We start from the raw sequence: 12,272 nt of genomic DNA on the forward strand, positions 1-12,272 counted from the left end.
CTCCAATGCATGAAAGTGAAAAGTGAAAGTGAAGTCGTTCAGTCATGTCCGACTCTTAGCGACCCCATGGACGGCAGCTTACCAGGCTCCGCCGTTCATGGGATTTTCCAGGCAAGAGTACTGGAGTGGGGTGCCATCATCACCTTCTCTGTTCCACCTGGACACCTTCCCAAAAAGGTCTCTTGCTTTGTCGGCTGGTGTATCTCATCGGACAATTCATTTCCGAGTATTAGACAAGAGCCCAGTCTCAGGCCCTGGAAGGGGTTCTGCTTTCTGTAACATTTACACATGTGTTTAATTACCCTCTTTGTGCAAAAATATGGGGACTACCTGCAGTCTATAGGGATAATGGCTAAACTCCTATCCAGTGCTCAGGGCCTTCAACAAATTGATTCCAACTTGACTTTCCACGTCACTTTCTCAGGATCTTCCACCTAATCAACCAGATTTTGCTGGTGGCAGGGGGTGGGGTCGGGAGGGGGTGGGATTCAACCCTGTGAATACACATTCTTCTTTGCCTCCTTTGTGTTTCTGTGGTTGCTTTTGTACCATTTATGTAAAGAGGGACGGAGACTTTTTTTTTTAATTAGCACCATTTGTAGAGCTGACTTGCACAAATGTATTTTTTTTAAAGAACAAATTCTTGGAAAAAAACATAAGAGCTCCAGAGGAAAGGAACATGCAGGTAGGAAAGGAGTTAATACATTCACTATTTAAGCTCTTTGGAGCTTTATTTTTTATTAGTATTATTTTAAATGAATGACTCCTTGGAAAGAAATAAAATTCTTTTTTCAGGGCAGCTAAGAAAAGACTATGCAGTCTTGATTATGGCAGAGTGGAAAACTGTTATGAGTGGCTATTATTTTCACATAAAGTCTTATCATAATACCAGATATTTCAAAATTTACAAGTCCATAAAGGCTAATCTTTTTTTTACTGTGCCTTCAATAGAGACCAGACTGGAAATGCATATGTTTTCCTGAAGTGAAAGTCTTTTCTGGAACAAGATTCCTCATGATCCAGAATGGTTACATCTTCAAAATAGGAAATATTTCTGTCCATATGATGTTGTAATCCCCAGGCGTATTCTGAATATTAAATATAGTAATACTTAAAAAAATTATCTCTAGGTTTTTAAAATTGAAGTATAGTTGATTAACATTTGTTTTCATTTCAGGTATATAACACAGTGATTCAGTTATATATATTTAATATATTATATATATAACACATATGTAATATACATGGGGCTTCCCAGGTGGTGCTAGAGGTAAAGAACCCATCTGATGCAAGAGACCTGGGTTTAATCCCTGGGTCGAGAAGATCCCCTGGAGGAGGACATGGTAATCCACTCCAGTATTTTTGCCTGAAGAATCCCATGGACAAAGAAGTGCGGCAGGCTGCAGTCCATAGGGTCACACAGAGTCGGACACGACTGAAGTGACTTAGCACATCAGTTCGGTTCAGTTCAGTCTCAGTCGTGTCCGACTCTTTGAGATCCCATGAATCGCAGCACGCCAGGCCTCCATGTCAATCACCAACTCCCGGAGTTCACTCAGACTCACGTCCATGGAATCAGTGATGCCATCCAGCCATCTCATCCTCTGTCGTCCCCTTCTCCTCCTGCCCCCAATCCCTCCCAGCATCAGAGTCTTTTCCAATGAGTCAACTCTTCGCATGAGGTGGCCAAAGTACTGGAGCTTCAGGTTTAGCATCATTCCTTCCAAAGAAATCCCAGGGCTGATCTCCTTCAGAATGGACTGGTTGGATCTCCTTGCAGTCCAAGGGACTCTCAAGAGTCTTCTCCAACACCACAGTTCAAAAGCATCAATTCTTTGGCACTCAGCCTTCTTCACAGTCCAACTCTCACATCCATACATGACCACAGGAAAAACCATAGCCTTGACTAGACGGACGTTAGTCGGCAAAGTAACGTCTCTGCTTTTGAATATGCTATCTAGGTTGGTCATAACTTTTCTTCCAAGGAGTAAGCGTCATAGGCACACATATAATATACATAATGAGTGAAGTCGCTTAGTCGTGTCCGACTCTTTGCAGCCCCATGGACTATAACCTACCAGGCTCCTCTGTCCATGGCATTTTCCAGGCAAGAGTACTGGAATGGGTTGCCATTTCCTTCTCCCGGGGATCTTCCCGACATAGGGATCAAACCTAAGTCTCCTGTATTGTAGGCAGACGCTTTACCATCTGAGCCACCAGGGAAGTCTTCTTATATACGTAATACATATATATATATATTATAGATATATAATATATTAAAAGCCATTTTAGGAAATTAATGAAGTATTATGTTTTGGTAATAATTCCCAAGGAGACTTGTTGGGTTCCCTAGAGGTAGATCCAGAAGTGAGGATTCATGCACAAATGGCTTGTTTAGGAGGTACCACCAAGAGGAAGTGACCCAGGACAAGGAAAGGTAGAAGCCAAGCATGGCTGTAATCTCAGAGAAAGGCTTTGGAGGGTCACGTCACCTGTATCCCACAGGAACCCTGGGACGCGAGTGATGCTTTGAAGTTTTTCCCAACCCACTACAAGGGGCTGGGTTTCGTATTATTGGACCCACGTGTTTCTTTCCAGGCAGAAGCTGGGAGTTTCTGCATCTAAGCTCTCTGTAGCCGCAGGCAAATCACATGCGGTAGCCCAAGGGCAGACATTGGATAAAGAGTCACAGAGACACATCAAGGACAGAGAGAGATGCGGGAGAAGGCACCTGACAGGATCTGGAGGAAGCACTGGCCGGGGCCACTAGACAGTACTTTTAACGTGGTAGAACCAGGAAGATTCTATCCCCAGAAATTATTTGATCAATCAAGAATGATTAAGAACAGTGTGACCACATGAAGGATGTGGTTTTCTTGGACCTGTGTGGCCTTGTAAAAATAAAGACATTTGGGGACTTCCCTGGTCCAGTGGCTAAGACTTTACACTCCCAATGCAGGGGTCTGGGGTTCAATTCCTGGTCAGGGAACTAGGTCCCACATATTGCAACAAAGAGTTTGCACATCCAACAAAAAGACTCCTGCATGCTGTAATGAAGATCAAAGATTCTGCATGCCTCAATTAAGACCTGGAACAGCCACGTAAATAAATAAATGTAAAAAAAAAAAATTTTAATAAAAGCAAGGACATTTGATAGAAAAAAAAAAAGAACAATGTGACCATAGATATGCTACTTACATTCTCTTCACTCAGGCTCTTCATGAAATTAATAAAAGTGCCCAACTCAGGATTCTTGTGAGTATTACACAAAGGAATACACACAAAGGATTCTAATCACTACCTATAGTATCAAATTAATAATTATTAATTAAATTTTTTAAAACTCCTTCATATTTAATATTGTAATTTTATATTATTGAGCAGTGGGCCTCTCAGTGACATAATAGTATTATATCAGATTCAAATTATATGCCGAAAATAAGAAGATTACCAGGCAATATGAAGAATGTATTTTCAGTAACATATCAGAAGATTGCTAAACTGCGTAAGAAAAGTAAGGGAAACAGAGCTTGGCTATACGTAATGTAAGCAAAAATATAACTCATTTTGACACTGAGGTAGAAAAAAGAGCTAGAAGCTTGAATACCATCTGAGTTTATCATTTTGCATCATTTTAAACTCTAAATTCACCTATGGGTCAAGAAGATCTCAATCCTTTGTAGGAATTGTTATGAGAAAAAAAGCATCAACCAAGTGTAATGGAAAGATAGAAACAGTAAAAAAAAAAAAAAAAGCAAAATATTTAAATTTAAGAGATAGATGTGCATGCACACTCAGTCCTGTCTGACTCTTTGTGACCCCATGGACTGTAACCTGCCAGTTTCTCCGGTCCATGGAATTTTCTAGGCACTAATACTGGAGTAGATGATCATTTCCTCCTCCAGGGGGTCTTGCCAACCAGGGATCAAACCCATGCCTCCTGCATCTTCTGCACTTGCAGGCAGGTTCTTTACCACTGTGCCACCCAGGAAGCCCTGGAAACAAAGGAAACAAATGGAAATATGCTGATGTTCATGCTGTTTCTTATGCTGCATGTGGTAACTTCCTGCCTCTGACTCAGGGGGCTCATGTCTTCTCACAACCACGAAGCAGCAACACGCTAACTTCTGAGCTTTCGAATATGTCTTGTGTGCTCAGTTCCATCAGTCGTGTCCGACTCCTTGTGAGCCTGTTGCAGGAAGGCTTGAAGTCGTGGGTTTTATGCTGATGGGATTAGTTTCTGTGTTATCGTTAGCCAATCATTCTGACTCAGAGTCCTTCCTGGTGGTGCATGCCTTGTTCAGCCAAGATGGATGCCAGAGAGAAGGATGCTGGGAGGTGGTCGGACATGTGGTATCTCCTTTTGACCTTTCCGGAACTCTTCCAGTTGGTGGTGGCTTATTAGTTCCATGTTTCTTAGCAGGACCTCCTGTCGTAAAACAACTCATGCAAATGGTTACTATGGTGCTTGGCCAGGGTGGGCGGTTTCAGTCAGTGTGCTTCACCTAACAACCCTAAGGACTGTAGTCCGCCAAGCTCTTCTGTCTGTGGGATTCTCCAAGTAAGAATACTGGAGTGAGTTGCCTTGCCTTCTTCCAGGAGATCTTCCTGACCCACATATTGAACCAGTGTCTTTCCCGCATCTCCTGCATTGAAGGTGGATTCTTTACCCACTGAGCCACCTGGGAAGCCCTAGCTTTAAAGTAGTTTAAACTAAAATTTCAGACTCAACAAAGCCTCAGTACAGGCTGCTGCTGCTGCTGCTAAGTCGCTTCAGTCGTGTCTGACTCTGTGTGACCCCATAGACGGCAGCCCTCCAGGCTCCTCTGTCCCTAGGATTCTCCAGGCAAGAATACTAGAGTGGGTTGCCATTTCCTTCTCCAATGCATGCATGCATGCATGCTAATTCGCTTCAGTCATGTCCAACTCTGTGCGACCCTATGGACAGCAGCCCACCAGGCTCCTCCGTCCACAGGATTCTCTAGGCAAGAATACTGGAGTGGGTTGCCATTTCCTTCTCCAGTACAGGATACTTTCAAAATTGCATTAGTTGCATCAGTTGTGAAGTTTTCCCAAACTACACCATTTAAGACCAGAAAGTTGAAAACATCCTTGAGAAAGATGAGTGTAGTCATTCATCACTGTTCTAGTCTTGCTTTTAGTATCCTTTCATACAGAGTAAAACACTTTCAGAAGATGTAAAAAACATGTCCTGGCCCTCAGTCTCCCATACCCTCAGAGAGATGTGAAGCCCCTGAGAAAGCTACAATTCATCTGAAACTTTTGGAAAGATCCCTGTGGGAGGTTTCAGACAAGCTGATGGCTTGCATTTTCATCCATTCCCTACCAGCTTTATTTGGCCATGGACTCAATCTTTAGACATGAATTGAGCTTTGTAGCTCCTAAAGTACTCAGAGGTCCAACTTGTTAACAGACAGCCTTAGAAACTAAAACACAGGCTGTATGAAAGCTAATAAACTGAGTCTCAGGCCTCAGCGCCTCAGCTCTTTTCTAGGATATGGCGTTGGTGACCATACTAGTTTTCTTTCTTCACATGCTGACCATTGATGAAACCCAACCACTTGCTCCCTGACAATGCCACAATTGTGAAGCTGGCATTTTTATGTAAATAGCTGTTCTCTGATTCATTAAGCCCCACTGCCCCTGACATTTTCCTTTCTGACCCTTATAAGCCACACACTGGCAAAACACAAAAAAATAAGAAGGACAAAGAAAGGCAGTAAAAGGGTTACAACCAAGAAGTGTATTGTGACTGTGATCAACAAGGAAATTCAGAAATGGGTGACTGAACACCCAAGGATGCCTTGTCAGTCAGTCACAGCGACATTTGTTCAAAGCCTGACAAGTGCTTAGCATCATTTCAAGGGGTCACATAGAGATACGTAAGAAATGACAGTCATAGGTGCTACCTGAAGAGCATGTAAAGTGTCATGGACAAGATGGCACCATTAAATGGCTGTGTACCTGGAAACATACAATCTGGCCCTTACTTACCTCTCTACTTACTCTTTATTTCTTTCCTAGTCCCTGCTACAAGCTGCTATGCTTAGTTTATATATTTGTGTTCTTGATTATAATGGCTCTCCAGAAAGGAGATTTGCCTGGTAAGCAATGCTGTCCATTTCACTCAATCTCACCCACTGGAACAGAAATTCTACAAGAACAGGGACCATGTCCTCTTTATTCACCATTGTAAACCCAGAGCCTAGCAAAATGTACCTTGTAGATTCTTAAAAAAATTTTTTTAATAAGTAAAATACTAAATAAATAAGTAAAATGAGCAACAGCTATAGAGAAATTATATAACTTTATCTTCTGACTGCTGCTACTAACACAGTTACACAAAATTAAGAGTAAACTTGGGTCAAAGGCACAAGCAAAATTTTCAAAGAATTTAGATGGGAAAAAGCTTTCCAGACCCTGAGGCAGCTGCCTTGAAACTGACCACAGATCAGTTTCTGTGAGCACAGGCAAGATCAGAACTTCAACATATAGATGTGTGAGCCACTGAATTGTAGAGTGGTACCTGGTAAAGAATCTGCCTGCAATGCAGGAGACCTGGGTTTGATCCCTGGGTTGCGAAGATCCCCTGGAGAAGGGAAAGGCTACCCACTCCAGTATTCTGGCCTGGACAATTCCATGGGGTTGCAAAGGGTTAGACCCGACTGAGTGACTTTCAGTTGTAGCATTACTGTACCAATAACTAATATTATACTCTTTTAGAGTAATAAAAATTAATTACAGCAGAACAAACATGGAAATACAAAGATGATTCATCTTTATTGAAAGTATTTCTAGTTAAATTATTTGATTTCTCCATAGTTGCAAAAGCACCTTTTGGGCAGCCATTTCCATGTCACTGGGGCTGAGCAGGCCTGGGTAGGATGCACTTAGAGAAGAGACATGAAGGACATCAGCAAGCTCAGCACCAGAGCAGTAGATTTTGCTCTTATGGCACTGCTTGCGTACCAGTACTTCTCATATACATCATCCAGGACTGAAAGCACAGCCTCCATGGTTTCCTCACAAGTGGCCTGAATCTGAGTTTCTGGCAGGACAAATCCATAGGTACCATTGTCCCTCAGTTCAAATGTGTATGAAAAGGGGATCCCAATGTCCCGAGCCCAGTCTCTTGAGGATCCTGATGTAACATCTACAAATAAAACATGGAGGCAGAGTTAGAAGTTACCCTGGGAAAAGATAGATGTCTATAGCCATTTAAGGGACTAAAGGTTCAGCCTGGCAAAATCAACTCTTTCCTATTGGGATCTATGGACAGCTGCCTTCTTCCTCTCTTTGGTGTTTTCGGCTTCTGTCTCCACTTACCATCCCCACAATACCTGGCATTATGCCTGGCACCTAACAGAGGTTTGGTTAAAATTTCTCAGCTGAATCAAAGACAAGACAATCTGATACCAGACAGTAAGAGTCAACTGACATATCAAGGACAGAAACAAAGTGACCTATAGGACAAATATTAGGAGAATGTCATCTTGTTGGCTCTTCAGTGCTTGGAGGAGGTGGTAGCTGGGGATTGGGAAAGCAATGCACGGTTCTTTCAACTAAACTGTTTTTTAAAAAAAAAAAAACTCCAGGCCCCACCTCTTTTGCTTTCTTAGCCTGATGGTCCTCTGGGAACTAAATCAACTGATCAAGGGTCATTGGAAACGGTCTTTCCTGTTAACTCCTGTACCTTCTCATGGCTAGCTTTTTATAACTGAAGCCAGAGGGAGTACTGATCTGAGCCAGTGTATTAACTTTTACTTTTAGTTAGCTTGCACCTTGTCCCTAGAGAGCACAATTCTGGATTTGTACAGACTGCCTTTTATCCTTGATCATTTTGATTTGTACAACTTCCTGTTGATCCATGGAATGCTTTTATCCTGTCCACCCCACCCCACTCCAAAGTCCACTGATTTCTTTTGTGCCTTAGATACTATTGAAGAAGCAAAAAAAAAAAAAGATACTTACATAAAATATCTGCACTCGATCCAACTCTATAATTGGTTCCATGCTTTGCTTTCAATGCATTTGCTGCCTTCTGTCCAACTTGGATCTGTAGGTGGGAAATGCAGAGACAGATATCTGGTGTTAAAAATAAATCTAACAATCCAGAGGGTTTGCTATTTTGTCCAAATCCATCCTCTGAGTTCCAGACCATCTTTCTAACTTCCCACTGAACACCTATACCTGGGTCATCTGCTGATACTTCAGACTCAATATATTCAAATCCAGTTTCATCATCTCCTCCACTAATAAGGCTGTTTTGATTTTCATCATTCTGTCTTATCATGTGCCCCATATGTAAATTCCGACAATCATCTTTGACTCTTCTCTCAAATAATGACCAAGTTGCACTTCTAACATCACTACTCTATTTCAGTTTTATTAACTCTGAAATGGACTATTGTCATCTTCTAATGAGTTTTCCTTCCTCTCACCAATCCTTAATCCCAGCTGATCTCCCTGACTTCAGAGTGAACTTTTGTAGAGCAGGACCATGATCACGATCCTGCCAAAACTCTCACTGACTCTTGGTTGCCCACTGCGTTAGGGTACACTGTTCATTGTAGTTTTCAGATTCTCTACAATAAGGACCTAACCCACCTTTCCAGCATCATATTTTCTTGATCCCACCCTAGATTATAGTCAAACTCCAGTTCTCCCACAGTTCCCCAGATGTGCCCCATGTTCCTCAGCCTCTCTGCCTTTTCTCAAGATATGCCCTCTACCTGGGATGTCTCATTTCTTATCTCTGTTGAAATTCTGCACCACCTCAAAACCTTCTCAAATGCCAAGTTCTCTGTAGGTCTTTCTTGAGCATCATGACTAGATTATCTGTCCCCACTTTTTTTTTCTTACATAGCCCTTTCTTCATACTCCTCTTATTGCTTCCCTCTTATTTTTCTTCAAAGGTATTTGATCTTTATCTTTCACAAGCTCATAGATTTTCAGAACAGGAAAAGACACCCTTCTCCGTACCTGTCACCATGTCACCTGCCTGCACTGGAAAGCCTTCAGAACTGGATGATGTCTAAGGTCTCAGCCTTGCTCTCTGAAGACCCTTTCCTGAGATCAGAAACACTAACTGAAGTCTAACTGTATTGGCTGTGTTTATTGACCATGTAATAAATCTCCTTTCATACCCTCCTGACAGTCTAAGTATTCCCCACCCTAGATTCCCTAGTGCTATATTCTAGCCACCTAATGACTTACCCCACTACTTCCCCTTGGTTTCTACACAAGACACCATGAAAATCCCCTTAGCCACCACCTGCCTGGATCCACCATTCCTTCATCCCTTAGAGCAGCCAGACTACATTTTCAGGAGCACCAGTTCCCGTACTTCTTCCCTTGACCAGTGACAGATCTTGTTTTAGATTCTGCTTTTGTTTTTTTTTCCTGCTCCTGTACTGTCCCACTGAATCCTAACGTGTGACAGTGTGGTGTTCGGGTAAAGTGGATTTAGGCACAGCAACATTCAAAATGAAAAGCACGAGAGGTAATAAGTGGTGGTAGGGTTCCATGCAACAATGGTAGGACTTAGAACTTTAAATTGAACATATTTGCAAGTTTTTTGCCTCCTCTCCTCTCACTACTGAGTTTTACATTCTAGCTCTCTTCCTGAAAGATTCTACATCTGCCCTAGGTCCTGGTTCCTAGTTCCTGTTTCTGTCTCCAGAACTGATTTGATGGGGAGGAAGGGTTAAATAATTGCAAGGAATAAATCTGGTTTTAATCACTTACACTGGAAAGAAGTTGTTGTTTTTGTTGTTCAATCGCTAAATCATGTGTGACTCTTTGTGACCCGCCAGGCTCCTCTATCCATGGGATTTCCCAGGCAAGAATAACTGGAGTGGATTGCCATTTCCTTCTCCAGGGGATCTTCCTGACCCAGGGATTGGACACTTGTCCCTTCATTGGGCAGGCAGGTTCTTTACCCCTGAGCCACCAGAGAAGCCTCTTGAAAGGGGTACAAGAGCTGTCTGCAGAAAGAAGAGGAAATTATAAGAAGGAGAAGAGAGTCAGGGAGGCGATTTCTGGAGAGAAAAATTCCATTAAGGAAATCAGAAAGAAGAGTAGAGAGAAAGGAAGGATTCAGGGTAGTTGCCGTGAGTGAGTAAAATTAAAACACGCACCCTGGAGAAAGAGTTGCTGAAATTTAGCAGCTCACTCCTTTTTGTAGTTCTTTGGGAGTCTCTGGTAGAGATATGAATTGCTTTTAATTATTCTTAATTCCCATGTGTATCTGTGTTTCTTTGAAAGAAACTCTGCTAACTTGTCCATGTGGGGTCTTAACCGTTATTTGGTTTGCATGAAGCAGCTCCAGGCTACATTTTCTATTCAGAAGGGTTCTTGCACTCATTTTTTATTTCTTGAAACTCACTCCAGACCAAGATTCTTTCTTCTCATAGCCAAACTTAATTTTATATAGTTCCCTCTCCTTAAATCCTGCCTGTTGGGTGGGAAAGAGTCTTTCCAGTTTCCTTTTCTTTATTGACAAAAGAACTTGTGATTTTTTAAATGATAACACCAGGAATTACAATGGATAAGTAGATAGGAATAGGAAATATAACATCTATGAGAAGCACACAGCTGTGATACTTAGCTTATGAGTTTGGTCCTTTCTGAAAAGATGAAATGATTTCCCTAAATTTTCCTATCTCTAGGGGTCGACCTCCTGATTATTCTTCTGCCTCCTTTCAACACTATACTGCAAGGCCATAGAGAGCCAATTCCTCTGCTGTCTTTCTTCTCAGCCTAAAGTTTCCTTCTAGTCAAAATAATAAAAAATCTCTTTGCTAGTAGTGTGTAATTTACATTGTTAAAGACCTCATGCATGCTTAATAACTTCTTTCCTGGGCCCAGAAAGTTTCCTATAGGCATATATTCATAGGCAAGCACTCAACAAGATTGATTAAGGCCCTGGCATCTGTGTGGGAGGATGGAGCTTGGAATGGGATACAGGGGTTGATATGGAAAGAGTTCAAATGGAAAGAATGTCAGCATTCGAAACATTAGACTTCTTATAGCTATTCTAATTTCCAGAGAAGTTTCAAATGAGGCTATATATAGTTCTATTTCCCCTACTTAGTGATTGCCAAGTTGTCTATCAGGCAGTATAATATTTATCATGATTTATACAAATTTTTCATTTTGTAAATACATAGAGATTAATTACTAGTCTCTAGTGGTTGTAAATATACCAGAAATGGAACACTCCTGGAACAGTTGGTGTAATTCTGTCTTTGTGTGCTCTATCAAAGCTTACCACTGAGAACCTAAAAACACTGCTAACTAGCTTCAGTGAGTTTGACACATGGTGGCAACATTTTCAGTCTTTTTATGGAGAAGTCTTAGTGATGAATGTTATGCTAACTTTTCAACACCTGATACTGTAAGAGACACAGAATTGAAGAAATCTTTGTCAATTCAATTTTCCAATCTCTACATAGAGTATTAAGGATTGCCAGTAATTCTCATCTTAGAGTTCTACCTTCCATTAGCGGTAAAGTCAGTACCCACACTGTGGTCAGAGGGTTCTAAGGAGACAGCCCTCAGTAGCCCAAGACCCTGTGAACTTTGAATGCAAACCTTGCAACATGGAGATGAAGTATCTGTTTTCCTGGACCAAAAAAGGGAATGAAATTACCTAGAAAAATACTGGGATATATGAGCCTCTTTTTTTTTTTTTTTTTTTTGCTGGTAGAAGACCTGTCCTATCAAAGATCTATAATGGCCTGTCTGTGGTGGTTCATTCGTATTTGTCATAGAATCCTTTAAGAAGAAATCAAACACCCACGGCGAGATGGTTGGATAGAATCATTGACTCAATGGACAAGAGTTTGAGCAAACTCTAGGAGATAGTGAATGAAGGACAGGGAAGCCTGGTGTCTCCATGGGGTCGCAAAGAGTCAGAAATAACCGAGCAACTAAACAACAACAATGGCAAATATCACAGGAACTGGGAGATAAGGAGGGGTCTGGGCTTCTTGACTGAAGTCCCTGTTTCACTACACTACTGAAGAAATAGAATTTCTGGGGCACAGAAATGAGGAGAATATACAGGACACGGTGGCCCAGGCATCAAAGTCAATGACAGCTTCCAGAAGTTGCAAACCCTTCTTAAGTGGAGAGGAGAGGCAGTGTCTGGTGGCCTGATGAATGTGATGCTTGGAATCTGAAGACGTGAGCTCCCAGACTCCACCATTTACCGTCTACAGGGATTTTAGGAATACTACTAACTCAAG

The 12,272-nt window shown here is 41.7% G+C and overlaps 1 protein-coding gene across 1 annotated transcript in view; it reads right to left on the reverse strand.

The window, feature by feature from the left end:
• Positions 1-6,779: 6,779 nt before the first annotated feature.
• CPO (carboxypeptidase O) overlaps positions 6,780-12,272 on the reverse strand; it is a 31,938-nt gene continuing 26,445 nt past the window's right edge. Inside the window, exons 8-9 of the mRNA XM_040228672.1 lie at positions 7,993-8,077; positions 6,780-7,174 (exon numbers count right to left, since the gene is read on the reverse strand). Of these exons, the coding sequence (XP_040084606.1) occupies positions 6,912-7,174; positions 7,993-8,077 (348 nt within the window). The 3' untranslated portion in view covers positions 6,780-6,911. The remainder of the gene's footprint in view (positions 7,175-7,992; positions 8,078-12,272) is intronic.

This window comes from Oryx dammah, unplaced genomic scaffold (assembly GCF_014754425.2).
Source record: "Oryx dammah isolate SB20612 unplaced genomic scaffold, SCBI_Odam_1.1 HiC_scaffold_27, whole genome shotgun sequence".
Taxonomy (NCBI): Eukaryota; Metazoa; Chordata; class Mammalia; order Artiodactyla; family Bovidae; genus Oryx; species Oryx dammah.